This window comes from Stigmatopora nigra, chromosome 11, assembly GCF_051989575.1.
Source record: "Stigmatopora nigra isolate UIUO_SnigA chromosome 11, RoL_Snig_1.1, whole genome shotgun sequence".
Classification (NCBI taxonomy): domain Eukaryota; kingdom Metazoa; phylum Chordata; class Actinopteri; order Syngnathiformes; family Syngnathidae; genus Stigmatopora; species Stigmatopora nigra.
The window spans coordinates 12,003,654-12,020,602 of record NC_135518.1 but is presented as its reverse complement, the minus strand read 5'-3'; the positions used below and the strand labels follow the sequence as shown (position 1 = coordinate 12,020,602).

The 16,949-nt window shown below is 41.4% G+C and overlaps 3 protein-coding genes and 1 long non-coding RNA gene across 4 annotated transcripts in view; 3 read left to right on the top strand and 1 right to left on the bottom strand.

Annotated features, from left to right (window-relative positions):
- The window catches only part of cmss1 (cms1 ribosomal small subunit homolog), a 31,687-nt gene extending 30,631 nt beyond the window's left edge, over positions 1–1,056 (top strand). The window contains exons 8-11 of the mRNA XM_077727593.1: positions 34–94; positions 187–274; positions 399–487; positions 824–1,056. Of these exons, the coding sequence (XP_077583719.1) occupies positions 34–94; positions 187–274; positions 399–487; positions 824–907 (322 nt within the window). The 3' untranslated portion in view covers positions 908–1,056. The remainder of the gene's footprint in view (positions 1–33; positions 95–186; positions 275–398; positions 488–823) is intronic.
- Positions 1,057–1,198: 142 nt separating this feature from the next.
- On the top strand, positions 1,199–3,579 carry tmem30c (transmembrane protein 30C). Its single transcript, XM_077727592.1, has 7 exons — positions 1,199–1,665; positions 1,996–2,112; positions 2,380–2,487; positions 2,606–2,696; positions 2,769–2,915; positions 2,974–3,186; positions 3,288–3,579. The coding sequence occupies exons 1-7, from the start codon at positions 1,321–1,323 to the stop codon at positions 3,476–3,478; spliced, it is 1,212 nt and encodes a 403-aa protein (XP_077583718.1). The 5' UTR covers positions 1,199–1,320; the 3' UTR covers positions 3,479–3,579.
- A 94-nt stretch (positions 3,580–3,673) lies between these two features.
- On the bottom strand, positions 3,674–12,545 carry dcbld2 (discoidin, CUB and LCCL domain containing 2). Its single transcript, XM_077728780.1, has 15 exons — positions 12,138–12,545; positions 9,961–10,185; positions 9,442–9,579; positions 9,270–9,321; positions 9,109–9,181; positions 6,574–6,707; positions 6,454–6,494; positions 6,175–6,390; positions 5,962–6,086; positions 5,734–5,881; positions 5,244–5,378; positions 4,934–5,027; positions 4,815–4,864; positions 4,610–4,744; positions 3,674–4,507 (listed from the first exon to the last, which is right to left on the bottom strand). Exons 1-15 carry the CDS (start codon positions 12,298–12,300, stop codon positions 4,149–4,151), a joined length of 2,088 nt encoding a protein of 695 aa, XP_077584906.1. The 5' UTR covers positions 12,301–12,545; the 3' UTR covers positions 3,674–4,148.
- A 1,893-nt stretch (positions 12,546–14,438) lies between these two features.
- LOC144203866 (uncharacterized) lies at positions 14,439–16,895 on the top strand. Its single transcript, XR_013327776.1, has 2 exons — positions 14,439–14,548; positions 16,659–16,895. It is a non-coding gene; the product is annotated as an uncharacterized LOC144203866 (long non-coding RNA).
- Positions 16,896–16,949: the final 54 nt, after the last annotated feature.

The window sequence follows — 16,949 nt, the reverse complement described above, 5'->3', positions numbered from 1 at the left end:
CTTCTCTGTGTGTTTTCTTTTTTTTCCCACCAGGCAACTGACATCTTTTAAGGGAGAAGCCAAAGTTGTAAAGCTTTTTGCAAAACACATCAAGGTTGGTTGTAAAGTATAGTTTCTTCCCCACCACCATGTTCCAGAAAGACTTGATTGAGTTTGAGAAGAACTAATAGTTGTTCTTTTCTAAAGATCGAGGAGCAAATAAAGCTGCTGCAAAAAGGAGTCCTTCACATAGGAGTCGGTACACCTGCGCGGATCTCTGACCTCATTCACAAAGGTAAAATAAACCAAGAGTGACCAATTTTTGGTATTTTAAAAAGTAATGACATACAATGGTATCCAACTACAGAATATGGCCATAACATTTGAAATCATACTTTTTCTTCTGTCTCTTTCTCAAGATGGATTAAAATTGCAAGCATTGCGCTTTTTGGTTCTGGACTGGAATTGGAGAGACCAAAAAAGGAGGAGCTTAATGGACATTCCTGAGGTAAGTTACTGCCCTCTGTTGGTGCAAGCTTACACTAGTATACTGTACACTTTTGTTATCTTTATTGTGGATCCAAAGCCAGATAGATCAAAATTCCATGAAAGAAATAAAATGGCTGAAGGGATATTTAATCATTAAATGATCCTCATTTGTTTTTGCTTATTTTTTTGTGTATTATATTGGTACAATGCATTGATTAACCTATTGAATTTCATAGTCAAAACAGTTTATTTTTCAACTTTTTCCTTTTTCTGAGTTAAAATTTCTGTTTAACGCATTTAGAGTTCATTTATCGCATTCCCCTTGCAAATAAATCTGCTTCTTTTCCACCCACAGATCAAACGGGATATCTGTAAGCTGTTGCAAAGCGAGATCATCAACAAATGCAAAGCAGATAAAATCAAAATCGGACTCTTTTAACTCCGTCCTAATGATTTACAGCGCCTCCTTGAGCATTATCCCTTTGCTCTTTTCCCCATTTGTTTACCATCTTCCCACTCTTAACTATTGTTAGAGAATGCATCCAAAAAAATGTGTCATATTGTTTGTTTCAACAATGTGCAGCAGCCTGCAATAAATTGCCCGTTAAAAGAAAAGTGATGATTTCCAAAGAAGCTCTTTACTTCTTATGTCATTGTTTTTGTTCCATATTAAATCCTTTTCAGATTTTAATGGATTTTGAACAAGGTAGGTACTTTTTACTCCTGATAAAAGTGCCTTAAATCTTCCCAAAAACTTTATGATGATCACAAATGAGAACTAATGTTCAGTATGAAGCAAAACTGCTAGCGTCGTTAAGCAGGAAGAAAGAGGCTGTTACTTGTGGTTAATAAATGACAGAACCCAACGGCGAGGGGATTGTTGTCAGACGTTTGCGCATTTCCGTGTGTGTCTTTTTCGTAGTGAAACCACAGGAAGAGGAAGCCAGCAGGGGCCACCTTGGACTAGAATCTCTAGAGAGAGAGCCAAGTTCTTTGCAGGCCATGGCCAAAGCCAAGAGTGGGGGGCCGCTAGCTCGGAGGCCAGATAACTCGGCCTTCAAGCAACAACGTCTCCCCGCCTGGTCGCCAATGTTGACGGCTAATACTGTCCTGCCGTTCTTCTACTTCATGGCTCTGGTCTGCTTGTTGCTGGGAGTTTGGCTGCTGCTGACCGTGCAGAGCGTGCGGGAAATCCGGGTGAGTTCGTCGGAAGGAATGCGAGTGTGTGCAAGATTGCAAGATGGCGGGGAGGTTGTAAAAGTGGGATATAGTTTTATCTTGTGAAATGCAAGCACGTGTTGTAATCTTGACACTTTATAGGACACGTGACTGTTGTTAAGGTTTGAAAAAACTAAATATTGCAAAAGCTTGGCTGTCATTAACTTCGCTTTTGGAGTATTTTAAGGTTTGGTTATAGGAAAAGTGAGGATAAGCTTGAATATTTGGATCTATTTGTATTATGATTATTGATCGGTCCACCATTTGTTGGACGTCCACTGCTGTCTTGAATATGTCCTGTTCTTTTAGGTGGACTATACTGACGAGGGACAGTGTGCTTTTTGTCACGACTTGCGGAAGAATGCCAGCAATGCGGCGGTGACTTGCACTTGTGAAATCCGCTTTCAAGTCAACAGAGCTTTGAAGGTAAGCCGCTGTCGCACTTTTTAAGTTTATCTGCTCTTAATGTGTGGATGTATTTGAGGAAAAACGTGAACTAGACAACTAAACACTCTTGAGACTAAAGACTTTGTTTTGTTGTTTAATGAAGAATGAATAAAAAGTCATGCTTGCGGGAAAATGTGTCAATATTTAATCACTTTTTGTACATTGAAATGCAGTCCTGAAGAGAACAAAATTGAAACGGAATGTTATATTTTTCTTGCTAATGCAATTATCTAAACTTGTGCTCAGGGAGACGTCTTCTTCTACTACGGCCTCCAAAACTTCCACCAGAACTTGCGTAGATACATGGACTCCAGGGATGATGCGCAGATGGTCGGCAGGAAGAAGAATTTAAAGGTCAGCTTTCGTATCTTTCTTTTTCGTCCGGGGACCAAACATCCGAGGGACCAAACGTCTGGGCGACCAAATGTCCGGTCAAGGTGAAAAACTAAATGAATTTTCTCCATTGGTATAGAAACCCAGTTTCTACTGCAAACCATTCTCCACCAATGAGAAAGGACTCCCTATCGCTCCATGTGGTGCCGTGGCCAACAGCATGTTTAATGGTAAACACACCCACACATAAACAACAGCAAATGAGCCACTCCAAAAGCCTCCACAATCCTTCCATCCCACAGATAGCTTCAAATTCCAATACCTGGGTCCTGACGCTTCCAAATACGACATCCCACTCATACGCAAAGGCATCAGTTGGTACACGGACAAAAACGTCAAATACCGCAACCCGCGAGACGGCAACCTGAGCTTGGCTGAAGTATTCCAAGGTAAGTTTTTTGTTTTTCTCCAAAAATTCCAACCCATTCACGATGGCCCACTTGGCAGGCACGGCACCACCTCCCTTTTGGCAAAAATCCGTGTACGAGCTGGACCCGGCGGACCCCTTCAACAACGGTTTCATCAACGAAGACCTGATCGTATGGATGCGGGAGGCCGCTTTCCCCGATTTTAAGAAGCTTTACGCTGTTTTGCTACGGGCTGACAAACCCTTCCAGAATGGCCTTCCCAAAGGAAACTACAGTGTGGAGATTAACTACAGTATCCTTTTCAAATTTACAGTATTATTACCCTTCCTCTTTAGATTTTGTTATGCAAAATTCATTGATTTGCCACCTTAACCAGCGACCCTTCCCTCCCAGACTTCCCAGTGCAGTACTTCCGAGGAAGGAAGCAGGTGGTCCTGACCACACTGAACTGGTTTGGCGGTCCCAATCCGTTCTTACCCATTGCTTATTTGATCACGAGTTGCCTCATATTGATGGTGGCCATCGGTCTCACTGTTGTTTGGTGGAAGTTTGGGAAGGATGGGAAGAACATGGAGGAATTATAAGTATCAAAACACTATAGCTAAAAAAATGTCTATAAATATCATTCCAAGGTTTCAGTATTACCACTGAACTGACTCATTTAATACGTGTACATATTGACTACTCAATTTATGAGTGTACATATTTTTTAAATCTTTCAGTGAAAATGCTGCATGCTAAAATGTGACCATATTGAAAGAATGAGTCTAATAATACCGTTTACTTTCATTAAAAAGTTTTATTTCTCACATTAAGACTTTAAAAACGTTCATTCTGCTGAGTTGCTCCATCATTTGGTCTGCGTGTGGGAGGGGCTTATCGTGAGGGCTACTTATCATCAGCAGGATTCAAAAATAAATATGAAAAAAAAATCACTGGCTAATTATAAGACGTTTCCAGTCGAGGAATCGCACAAGCTGTAAAAAAGTTCAAGTCACGCTTTTGACGGCGACGCGTACCGTGGACCAGGAAGCAAAAAAGGGGGAGGGAATTTGTTGTTTTTTGCCTAAGATTTTTAAGTTTTTTTTTTAAATCACAGTTTGGAGAAGAAGAAAAAAAATCACAGATTTTGCAAACAGTAGTGGGCGCTCTCATCTGGTGAACTAAAGAACATTCATGGCTGCGCTTTCAGTGATCCGACTGGAATGGCGCCAACGGGGTTCGAACCCACGTAAAACGCGTCAGGCCGGGCAATCACACGCCTCCTTCGGCTCTGTTGGCGCCGCACTGAGGCACTTGATAGGTTTGCTGCTCTTGCCCCGAGGTGTTTTTAGGCGTGTCGTACGCCAAGCGGCCGCCATTGTCCGACCTCGTGAGCATGACGGCGTTGGGCGCTCCCCCCAGCGGGTGACGACCCATGTCTACCACGATGGGGGTGGCGTACTCGACCCCGGAGGCGGGCAAGGGTTCGGCGTACGCGTGGTAGACGTCTGGCGAAACAGGGGCGTCGTAGAGGTCGGGGTCACTGTACCCCGGGTCGGGTCCTTCGTCTGGTTTAAAGGTGGACCGGGCGCCCAGTGTTGTTACGCCGCTAACCAGGGGCTGAGCATATTCTGGAAAATAAATAAATAAATGTATATTCTGAGTACCGTATTTTCCGGACTATAAGTCAAACTAGTAATAATAATTTTAATGTCACTTTCTAGCAATTTTACCTGCAGGTTCAGCGGGCAGTCTTGGAACGGCACCCCTTGCAGTCAGCCGGCCCACTTCGCTGCTGCTGTAGCGAACCGACTCTTCCACTTCCACCATCTTGGACGGCAGCAGCTGCTTCATACTTTTCCACCAGTCTGCAGTGAAAAATGTCCAGTTTTTCACATACTGGAAGTTGACAGTAAATGAACAACAATAACAACTGACCAGTGCGATTCCAGTGAGGAAGATCATACGTTCCTTCCGAGCTCTTCTTCCTGTAAACCGAGATATGGAGGTATGAAAAGATTTTTAATTTTAACTAGTCATGATAAATGAATACTTACCGACTCTTCCAGTGCCAAGCACAAATCACTAGCAAGAAGAGTGCCGTCAAAACCATGACCAAGACCGGGACCAGGACAGCCGCTAGCGCCACCTCTGAGTACAACAATAATAAGAAAATTACCAGTTGACTATTTTACATGGAAACTTTTCTTAAAAAGATCATCGTGTGGAACAAAGGCTAAGGTACTACCACCCACTGCACCACAAACTAGCTAGGAAGACACTATGACTAATGGTGGACGAGATTTAATATTGTGTTCCCACTTCTGATTAGGCTGATTTATTTATTTTTTCATTTTTATTTTTTACCTTTGCCCGTTACCGGTGGCATGGTAGTGTTCCTGATTTCTGGAGGTGAGGTGGTCTTGCCAAAGGTACGTGGGCGTTTGGGTAGAGCTGGAGAACGGCGAGGTGGGAACATCCTGGGCTCCATCCCCATCCTCACTGTGGACAACAACACAGTTAGGGTCGCCACTTCATTTTACAATAACTTCAAAAAAAGGGTGTTTCACACAAATAGTCAACATCCATCCCACATTGGGCTAGCTTTGCAATTGTTTTGGCGCCATCTTATGTTAGCTTAGGGTTGTTATTTTTTTCTTTGAAAGAATTGAACACTAGCAAACTGTAAGGGATCACGAAAACTAGTAAGTGAGATAAATCCAGTGGGATTTAGATGGATTTGAGTGAGAAAATAAGGCCAATTTAGCCAACCAAGGGAATCAAAAACTATTATTTCTCCCATGTTGTGACATCTATAGACATTGACTATCCCGACTCGACACATGGACACACTCACCTATCGGCACAAGGCATCCCAGCAGCTCCAGTTTAATGGCGATCCTCTGATGCCACCAGGTCGGGTTCATCCTCACATAACGTGCCTCAATAGGCGGGATAAAATTATTCCTCACTTCATGCAGGTAGTTGGTGTTGCCTTGGAAAATCTGCAATTCCAACAAATCCCATATATAAACATGACTTAGTCAATACCTGGCATGTACTTGAAATCCCAGACTTGTCTTACTATATCTTGTGTTGTGTTGGCCTCCTTGTAGTAAAACCAACGCTGGCCATCATGACTGTAGAGGATGCGGTACGCCGCCACGTAGTACGGGTACTCCCTCAGAGTCGAGCCCGTGGTGATGATGCCTTCAGGGAACCATGCAAAACATCATTTCGCCTCATTCTAAGTTAAGGTAAGTTTTTGATGGGTTGTCAATTGTCAGTTTTTCAATACCTGTAATCCTCATCTGTCTTTTTAGGTCCACCTGCAGCCACTGGTGTTGGTCACTCTGGGATGGCGCCCAGGGTAGGCCCATCTTTTTTAGCCGTGCACCTGAAGGAGGCCACAAACTTCGCCGACCCTCGGCGTCGTTCCACTCCCACGTCGACGAGGCGGAGATTTGAATATCCGAAACGCCGCCGGACTCGAGTCCCAGCGTTCCGTAGCAGCCTGGACAAGGTAACACAAAGTCAAGCAAAAGCATTCTTTTTCACCAAGTTGATGCACTTCTACCATTTGTCCTGAAGGTGAAGAGACTGTTTGACAAAGTCCCCCTGAAAGGTAAAAAGTAGAAATTTAAAGAACGGTAATGAAGACTCAATAATTTAATCCTCATTTGTGTTTTTTTCTTACCCCGTGGACGTGACGTTGTTCGCCAGTGTTCCCTCGTAATGCCGGATACCTTTGCTGCTCACCACATGGATCCTCCCTCCCACAGCGTTGGACACCACGCCAGCGTGGACGGCGGCCAAACACAGGGGAGATGACTAAGAAAAAAGAGGTTAATATTATTGTTAATGTTAATATTCACATATCTCGTCTTTCCAAGTTAGGACCCAATACAAAAAGTGGTTTTAAAATCCAATGGACATTACTAATTCAAAAGGGCAATGATAAAATGTATTTTAGGGAGTACCATGTTAAAAAGAACGAAAACTATTTGGGTATTTATACACATTTCTATTCTATTATTCTAAAAATTATATAAAGAAATTTCCACCCCCTAGAAAATGATGACTTTCCCACTACGGACACCCATGATTCAGCGTTAGGTCATCTTAATACAGCGAGTGTCCCAGGTAGTGAATCACCCCACCCTATTGTCCGCATTCCTATTCAAAGACTCTACTTTGAACACAAAAGAAGCCATTCCTGGGAACAGCTGGGACTTTTTTTATGACTGGAAAAGGCCTAGCCGTGGAATTTGGGGTGACTAGGGTGCTGCAGTGTGACTAACACGTTTGCACTGGAGTATTTACTTCCGTACACCATTGGGCCAATGGACGACACTCATTTCTTGACCGCTTCAAATTTCCCATGAACGCACAGTTCACTTCCGAGCAAAGCACTCAGGGCCGTGTTTCCACTGAACGCCATTTGGCGTGGGCGGAACGGCAATCACTGTGTAAAGAGGGTGACATCCTAGCAACACAAAACAATAGTGTAGGGTTCCGGTCTAGGACAACAACCTTTTAAAGCCCAGATTTCACTTTGCATTTTCCTGTAATCTCTGTAAATCTGCTTAATTCTTGACAATAATAATTTTTGGTTCCACAAAATTAAATTAGTCAACACAAATGCAACATATAATAACAATAGGTGAGTAGTAGATCACTCATTGTACATAAAAATAAATTCACGCTTTCACATTATTTTTTACATTGTATTTTTTATAGATTCCTTTATAATTGTAAATATATTGATCAGGGGAATACAAAGTAAATTAAGAAAATGACTATAAAATACTGGTTAAGGCCTTGAGTAACTAAAGTTTTTACTTTATTAATGAGTGATGAGTATATTAATACTTTAGTCCTTTTTTTCTGTTTATGTTTCATATGCACTCTTAACGGATGCACTTTTTTTATATGTATCGTATCTTGTGCTGACCCGGCCTATCTGTCACATTTTTAAAGTCAATGAGTCAAAAGTTTGCCCACCCCTGCTTCAGACCTTAACCCTATAGAGAGCAAGTGACAATTCTGAAAACATATGTGCTATTATTTCTAATTGTAAATCTATTTGAACTACAGTTTTCATCCCAAAGTCAGTTTTTTAAACCCTATGACACACAGGCGGTGGCGAGGTGTTGTCCCGCATGTCAGATACACTGAGTCACTCACCAAGAACACGCTGCAGCTGCACTGGATTAAGAGCTCTTTTCTTCAGGGCCAAATTATTATCTCACCTCCGTTTCACCCCTCTGACCCCAACCCTCCTCGGTTCCTAAGGGGCGCCCCACTCCCTCAAAGCCCAGCACCATCACCACCGCTTAACACTGGGTCGGTCCCTCTTGTTGCCGGGCAACAATAACCCTCTTGGTGACATCATTGCGGCCACGTACGTATATGCTTTAACATTTGTCTATTGTTTTGGATTGCTAAAAAATGATTGCTTCAATTGTGAGTTATTATTTTTCAGAGTTGAGACATGCATCAACATGTCCAGGTGGAAGTCAGGTGAGTAAAAAAAAATGCACCCACAGCAGTCAATTGCATCAGCCGCCACTTATTGCATTAGCTTTCCAGCAAACGAGATAGTGTGCTAAATTGAAATAGGCCGACATGATCTATACATGGAGCGAAAGCTAATTAGAGTGGGAACGATAGCCACTTTGTAACCACATGAGACGATTTACGTGTATTTTAGAAGGTGCTCTATATCAGATTGGGTTTTAGTTAAATACATAAAGAAAATGATTTCAATTTACAATCAACAATGTGACCTTCACTTTAAGCAGGACAGAGAAAACTAGCAAGTAGATAAAAAAGGGGGCTCTAAATGGCTTTGTTTTTACTGAATGTCAACAAAAAAATCAAAAATACCACTAACATCACCCAAAAAATGATGCTACTTCATTTAGCTAACACAAAACTAAATATGTAAGCCAGAAATATCTTTTTGAAGTACTTCAGTATACACCATCTGTTAGGGTTAGTTTGGGTTTTGGTTTGTTTGTTTGCTTTTTGCCTCTTTTGTCCCTCCAGGCTTCCCTTCCTCTTGTAACCAGCTGCTCGTGATTTAGTAATCAGCCCTTGTCTGTCTATTTAAATGCTGTATGTTTGTCAGTCATGGTTGGATCGTCTGCTTTGTTTACTCCATGCTAAACCCGACACTAAAGATTTTAAACGTCCATTATTTTCTAAGGACGATTGAGGCTTAGCTTACCTCTCTGTAGCCAATCGGTATCGTCCCGGAAACCTCCTCTGTAGATGTTAAGCACCCGGCTGGACAGTATTTGCTTAGGAAGAATAGGGGGAGAAAATGCATAAGAATATTTGGCAGATGGACAAACTGAACCAGACACGTGACTAATAATAAGGACTAACCTAAACTCTGCCTCAGAGAAATCACTTCCTTTGTGCAGGCAGGTGATGAGATCTTAAGTCAACAAAGTCAGAACAGTTTTATGTCAGTATTAACCACCATCGGCAGTTGAATAATTGCGCTTAAGCCACTACGTGATGCTAATGCTGAAATGGCTGTGGTGAGGGACGTTACCTGTGTGTTCTGTGGTAGAGTAGGAAAGGTAGAATCCACGTCCAGTCTGGTGGATCCCACTCATGAACTGAACGGTCACCTGGTGGCCGGTGGATTCCATTATGTTGTTGGCCTTCACTTTTAAACCGCAGAATTTTTCTGTATCATGTCAATTATAAAAAAGTCAGCAAACTTAGCACTTTAATTGCATGCATTTAGCAGAAGTAGTTGACGGGACGTTTGGTCGTCCGGACGTTTGGTCGCCCGGGTACATATAATTTTGAGAGTTGGTTTCAACAGTAGGTATTTAGATATTAAATGCTCTATCTCATAATATAATTTTGAGAGCAGATTTCAACAGTAAACTCTCTGTCGTGTTGTCAAACGTCCAGGCGACCAAACGTCCAGGCAACCAAACGTCCAGGCGACCAAACGTCCAGGCGACCAAACTTCCAGGCGACCAAACGTCCAGGCGACCAAACGTCCGAGTCCCAGCATGCCTAGCACATGCATTCACGTTTATGGTTAAAAAGCACTCACCGATCTCGCTCCGATCGGGTCCAATGCCGTTGTACAAGCGGAGGTAGTTGACTTGGCAGTTGGCGTCGCCGATGTCCAGCTCGGCAAAGCAGAAATGGATTCTGTTCCCAGGGGGCACGCTGATCTCCCACTCGCACACAGTATTATTGGGGTACGGCCCTGGATAGCCAAGAGATGACAGGGTACCGCTAGATGGGCCCAAAACTGTGGGACCGCAGCCATCGCCTGTATGGGAAATATTGGATCCTTGTTAGGGACTTGGGAGATATTTGTACACAAAGTCAGATGATATTATCTTGGCAAATTTTGGCTTGGCTTTTTTTTGTGACACTTTGGGACAAAAGTCTGGACATTGTCTCATATGGCCAACTAATAGTGTACCTTAGTGGATGGTCAGTTGTACAGGAATCAAAATATTTTGTTCTGGTTTCAATTTATTTGGATTTTTTAGACCCTATTACCAGAACTGAGAACCTAATCATGTTTTTTTTTCTGTGCAGGTTGTAAGAATTAACAAATCCAGCAACACCTGGAAAATGTAAGCATATATTTGCCATTTTTATGCTTTTTAAAAAGTTGCTATGCATATTATTACTAACAGAAACTTTATATTTCAGCGTTTTCTACGTCAATGTATGTTCTTTTGCCACAAGAACACGATAGGTAAGTACTACTTCTATTATTTACCCTATGTGCAAATTTGAAGTCAATGTATTGTTTTTTACCTTAAAAAAATCCACTATAATTCCTTCTCCAGATGTTAAACACTAGCTAATCATAAGCGATACATCAAAAAATGCAACTTCACTCAAGTAGTGACCTTAAAGATTTTTTTGGGGGGGGGAGTCTGATGTGTATTCATCTACGTTACGCAAGCTTTTCCCGGTGGACGTTATCCGGCTGAAGAGGACAAAAACAAAAGGCTCATTCCCCACTCTGACTCACTGCGATGTTCACCAGCGGCTCATGTTACCGTCCTAATAACTCACCACAACACATCACTTTAAAATCAACCGTCTGCTTACACCATCACTACATCAAGATAGAATGAGTTGTGTAACGTTTAGGTCAGGAATTATCAGTTGCCAATGACGGAGCCAAACGTACAATTTAATTTGACTGGGAGGGGCCAAAAATTTAACCTCCTTAGCCTTCAAAACAAGTCATCTCGCGTTAAATGAGTTGGATGCAGATGGTTGTCAATGGCTGACATTTGTTTACAATCTGTAATAATAGGGTGTTGCTCTGAAATATTAAATGTATGATATCCTCGTTTAAAGGTCATAGTTTGGAAGGCAGATAGTCCTCGGCAATGAAAAAAATGGTTTATTATAGCTTGTTATTCTCTATTAAAGAGTCATAACATGCTCAAATTCATAATTCCCAAAATTACAATAGAAAAAATCATAAAGATGTACTGTAAAAATTAAAAAAGAGTTGTTTTTGCTTTTTATGAATAGAAATACATTTCTCAGAATGCAAAGTTGTACTTGAGCATTGACAAACATGGATTTTCAACAGTTATTACAGGGTAGTTAACCCATAATGATTAATTATTGTGTGGAAACATCTTAAATCTCTGATTATAATGTAGGCTCTTTAATTCCTTTTTAGGGTATGATTAGACTGGAAACTGTATTTCCTATCTGGCAACCCTTATCGCCCAATCGTATCAGGAGATAGATACCATTCCCAGCCCTACTATTTACTTCAGCCACCTTTTGTTTTCCTGGAAAACACACTTCTTTCAGGCATTCGTGTTTCAACCCCCATCTAAAGCATTAAAACATGTGCAAGTGTCGTGAGTTGAGCAAGGGGAAATGCCACAACATGCCCAACATGTGCTGCTGTCTCTTAGTGGCTAAACACAACAGCAGCCATGCTCCTTTAAATCGCACGACTTTGTAACATGGACACATTTCAACACTACAAGTCAACCTTTTCACTATTTCCACTTAAATCGGCGATCGGACATTCTACAACCGACAAAAAAACAAACAAAACCGGTTCTCCTGGTTTTAGCACAACAAATATATCTGCAATAGGTAAAAAAAAATACTATAGTAACCATGTTAAGACCACCCTCTAATTTGTATTAGTGTCAATGACGCTTCGGAATATGTGTGCCTTTCCCCCATTTTAGTCCTTTTTTTTAGGGGGGATGTTTTCTCACCCACCTTTCTGTGCCCTGCAGCCTTCCGCGATGAGGATGATGACAAGGATCGACAGGACGAGAGCCCCAGCCCCGGTTTCGGTAGCGGACCCAGACCCGGCTCCAGCTCCGGCTCCAACCCCGGCCCCTATCGCCCCCCTACCCACCATTACCGCCGCTCCTTCCATGGTAGCAGCCTGCAGTCCGAATGCATAGTGCTCGCTCGCTTCGGGACCGCCGGCCGCACAGCAAGGCGAACGAAATGCAACCTGCCGATCCACCCGGACGGAACCGAGCGAGGCCCGTGGATGGTGAGCCAGAGATCCGCGACCCTTTCGATGGAGGAGGTAAACCAGCCCACGTACACACGCAACGGTCAATCTCGAGGGTCTACTTCCTCCATTGAGACTCCGCCCAGTCGTCGCAACTCGCATACACGCACCGTGAAAAAGGCATCGAACACCCCCGCAGGTACAAAGGTCACATCCACTTTAACCCCCGTTTTTTACCGTAAAATCAATTTCAAGTGTTAACTCGTTGGCTGCCATTGACGATGATGGACGTCTAATTAGATCAAACTGCAATTTCAATTTTGTAGTTCATTGTTGTCAATCTAGCACACACAAATACTTTTTAAATAGGTTAAACTCGCAATTAGTCAATTTAATTAGATATTTTATTCTTTTTGAGGCATGCTCATAAGTGGAGAAGTTGAAAAAACGATTTGGAGAATACAAGCCACATAAAAACACTATAAATACCTTTATTAAATGTGGATTACAATAGAAATGCGTTAATATTTACAAACACTACCCTAAATTCTTACAATAGTCTCCCCAATCGAGTATTTTCTCATCTGCTTTTTTTCCTTTAGAAATATTAAGTAGCGACGTCTGGTGGTCATAGTACTACTTGCATTGGTGGTCGTAGTTCTACTTGCATTGATATTCAAAGTACTGTAATTTCTAAGCAGTCCACTAGAGATGTGTAAAGAGCAGAAAAGAAACTTGACCCAGGCCCCTCCAAAAATGACCAATCCTCCTCCCATAACAACAGATAAAACAAAGATATTTTGATAAAGGCTTTGTCTCCAAGGATTTAACAAAAAATGATCTCATGCAATGAGGCGTGGCTCTGCCCCAAGGGCGGACATGTTTAAAGCCATTAGTATTTGAAAAGGACAGCTTTTGTGGTCAAATGAACGGGTTATGCAAGGAGGCGAGGCGGTGGTGGTGGGTGTACATTTCCAATGTGAGAAAAAACAACACCCCGATATCCAGAGGAAGTGACCTGGAAAAATAAGCAGGAATTCACCCAAAAATGCCCCGAAAGCATGAAAATCTCCAAAATATATGTAAAAATGTATGGAGAATGTGTAAACCTGCAAAACAATGCAGAAAAATAACAAAACAGTAAAAAATAAAAGCAGCAACACAGTAAAAAAGCAAAAAAATGGCAACCCCACTAAAAGACACCAAAGTCAACGAAAAAAAACTACATTTTTATTGATATTTTACTTTGTCAAAAACACTTTATTATTTGAAAGAATTTAGGTCTGTTTAACTTTCCTATTATTATAATTATTCTTCCTAGTCAAAATACATTAAACAACGCAGTTAATGCCCCAAAATGAATAGAAAGTTAAAAAAAAAAACAACTAGTAATTATTCTGATTCTATAGTTCTTATTCCTATTCCCAAATCTTTTTATACCTAACATGCGGACACAAATATGGCTTCCAGCTTGAGTCAGTGAAGCAATACGTACATACAGTATATACAAATGCTTGGTTGAAGACAATGTATGTCGTTAAACGCTCTTTTCCTTACGTATATGTTAACAATATGAAATATACAGGTGTCTTGGATTATGGCTACGCAACGTTAAGAGGTCACCACCAAGGCCCGATTCTTCGAGGTGGACGTACCACCGGGAGCCCAGACGCACCAAAGCGTGCTCATTTTTTTTCTTCCTGCCCCCCTATGACCTATCAAGGCCGGTGGTCCGGGCACGTGGATCACGTACGTATATGCTCATTGTACACTCAGCTTGCACAAATAGACATTTTACAAAAGCGCTATTAAGGTGGAATATTTCTTCTCCCCTTTGGTTGTCAAGGGAGGAATAATAAGCGCTTTTTACAGGAAGACTAAATAATCACGGCGAGCTTTCAAAAACATGGCTGATAAATGACCAAAATAATTTTCAGTTTTTTTGTGTGTTTTGTCGCATTGTTTGCAGCATTCATACACAGTCAGATTTTATGACTGTATTTTACTGATCACAGCTTAATTCTCTTCTATTTTTTTGTTGCAGTGAATTGTCCCATGAAGGGTGCCGGAGCCTATCCCGAATAACATCCTAAACGGGTTGCCAGTTAAATAGGCATGAGGAAATGCTGGCTAATTTTCTACCATGGATAGACAACTCTTCACAGTAAGAAAATTTAATTATATGCTATTTTAGACTAGCAATGTAATGCGCCCCCATATAGATTGCACCCTAGGCAGTTGCCCACATTGCTCATAGCAAAAAATAAAAATATTCCAATTGGATTCCTCTTAAAATTGGAATTTCAGGGCTGCAATGATATTTTTAGTATGCCTGGAAATTAGATCTGGTTCTGACCAGGCCAAGTTATTGACTAATCTGACTGGTTGCCATGGAAACAAGGGCGTCATCCATCGAGGCAACTCCTACCAAATCACATTATGTGGTGTGGTCACCTCGTTTTTACATATTTTCATAAAATTGACTTCATTTGCGGCCCAAGAATGAAAAAAATGGTAAATGACCCTGCGAGTGATTATTAGAATTTCTATTCTTTCTATTCTGAAGCTTTTAAAGCTTTCGAGGACAGTTTTTTTTCGTCTTCTGGCCTCCAAATTGAAGCCAAGGTCTTTATTTCCTTTCTCCTTGCGCACATTCCTGCTCCAGATGCTGTGTATTTTCCTTTTTTCTGCATGAACCTCAAACGTACACACGGAGGATCGATGAATTTATTTTTCAAAGACCAAAACGGGGGAAGGTCCATGTGTCTGGCACGGGATTGAGCGGCTCATCAATTTGTCCGCTCAGACGGCACGCGGCGAAGGGTGGACGTGTTTAAAGACGTCATTTGACAAAGGACATCGCCGGTGTTTCCCTTCACGTGGCTGAAACATGCATTTAAAGCCAGTTTTGAGTTAAATCAACTGCATGTATGTGGTCCTCAATGGCATTCAATGAGTTAAATACATAGGATCAGCAAAAAAATAAAAATAAACATTAAAATCTGGCCCAATAAAAGGAAATATTTGGTTTTAAAATACGTCATTGACCTTGCAAGACAATATAAGCTAAATTAAAGTTTCTTATTTGGGCCATATTCAATATTACCGTATTTTCACGACTATAAGAATGACATTTTTTCCATATATAAGGCGCACTGTCTATTTTGGAGAAAATTTAAAACTTTTAAGTGCGCCTTATAGTCGTGAAAATACGGTATTCTGTCTATATCTTCTCTTTAATTCAACTTTGACTGAAAATACCCAAAATATAATCATAAATGTTTGTAGTTGGCAACATAGCGTATTTGTAAAGTGGAGAAAAAAATGTGGGTAGACACAAGAAGCCTTCATGGCAATTTCCTCCATTGTAAAGACTTCAAACTTTCCAGACGGATGAAATAAGCGCAAATATTTTTGACCTTTTCCAGTAGTGAGTGTAAACATACTAATTTCGCCTTAAAAAAAATTTGTTAAGAGCTGCCTTTGCTTCAAATATATTGAATGTGGCACACAGTTAGCACCACACGGAATAACAGTGGCAAGCTCATGAGCAAAGCCAACATTTCTGTCAAAAGAAACCATGTATAACTATTGCTTTTGTGAGAAAGTCCATGATGCTGCTTTCCAGGTATGGAGTGAGCTCATTGGAAGTAAGCAGCCTCTATTTATACTAGCTTTTCAAAAGAATAACAACATTAACAAAAGTGCTTCATACACCATCCCGCCGTACAAGTCCAAAACACCTAAATGGGTCATTGAGTATGGAAATACTTACAGGGAAGCAGGAAATCGGGTCGTAGAGTGCGTGGAGAACAAACTAGCATTGAAGTCAGCTTTAACGTTTCGGCTAATTAATATAAAAAAAAGGTAGATATTTGACGATTTAGAAGCATTGTCCGTCTTCTTTTGAGTGCTTGCTTGCATTGACAATGTGAATTTTAACATTTTATGGGACAGACCTATTCAAATCTACCATTATCTTAGCTTAAATTATTGCTAGTATGTGTTGTGGTAGTGGGTAAAAGAGGAAAAGGGAACATATTACTGTCAATGGGAACGTAAATGCTAGAATTAACATTTAAAAATGTTTTATTTTCCCAGGAAAAGGTTTTGAACTGCCCTAGTTTATGCATTTTCGCAGATTTTTGGGGGTTATTTTTTGGACTTTTCAAGTATTTTATAAGAATTGTTTGTTTTCAGGCCCGTTTCTGACACATTTGGGGGTGAAGGAATGGGTTAGGGTTTTATTTGGGTTTTTTTTTTGTTGCTTGCAGGCCATATGCTGCGTACGCTGCGCCCCAGGATGCCATGCTGTTTGTGTCGGGTCAACAGTGACTCCCGTGAGCATTCCTTGAATTACTCGCACCTCCCTGCAGAATAGCCGACCCACAATGCCGTTCTGCGAGCACCTGTGTTTATTACCCTTTAACCCAGTGAGACAGAATCGGAAGGGAAACGGAAAGAGGGGCGACTAGTCGTCAACTCCAATGAACGCGAGCGAGACACTTACGGTAGGTAGTAAGTGACTTTCCCCCAAAATGTTGACTTACAGGCTCGTCATTTGA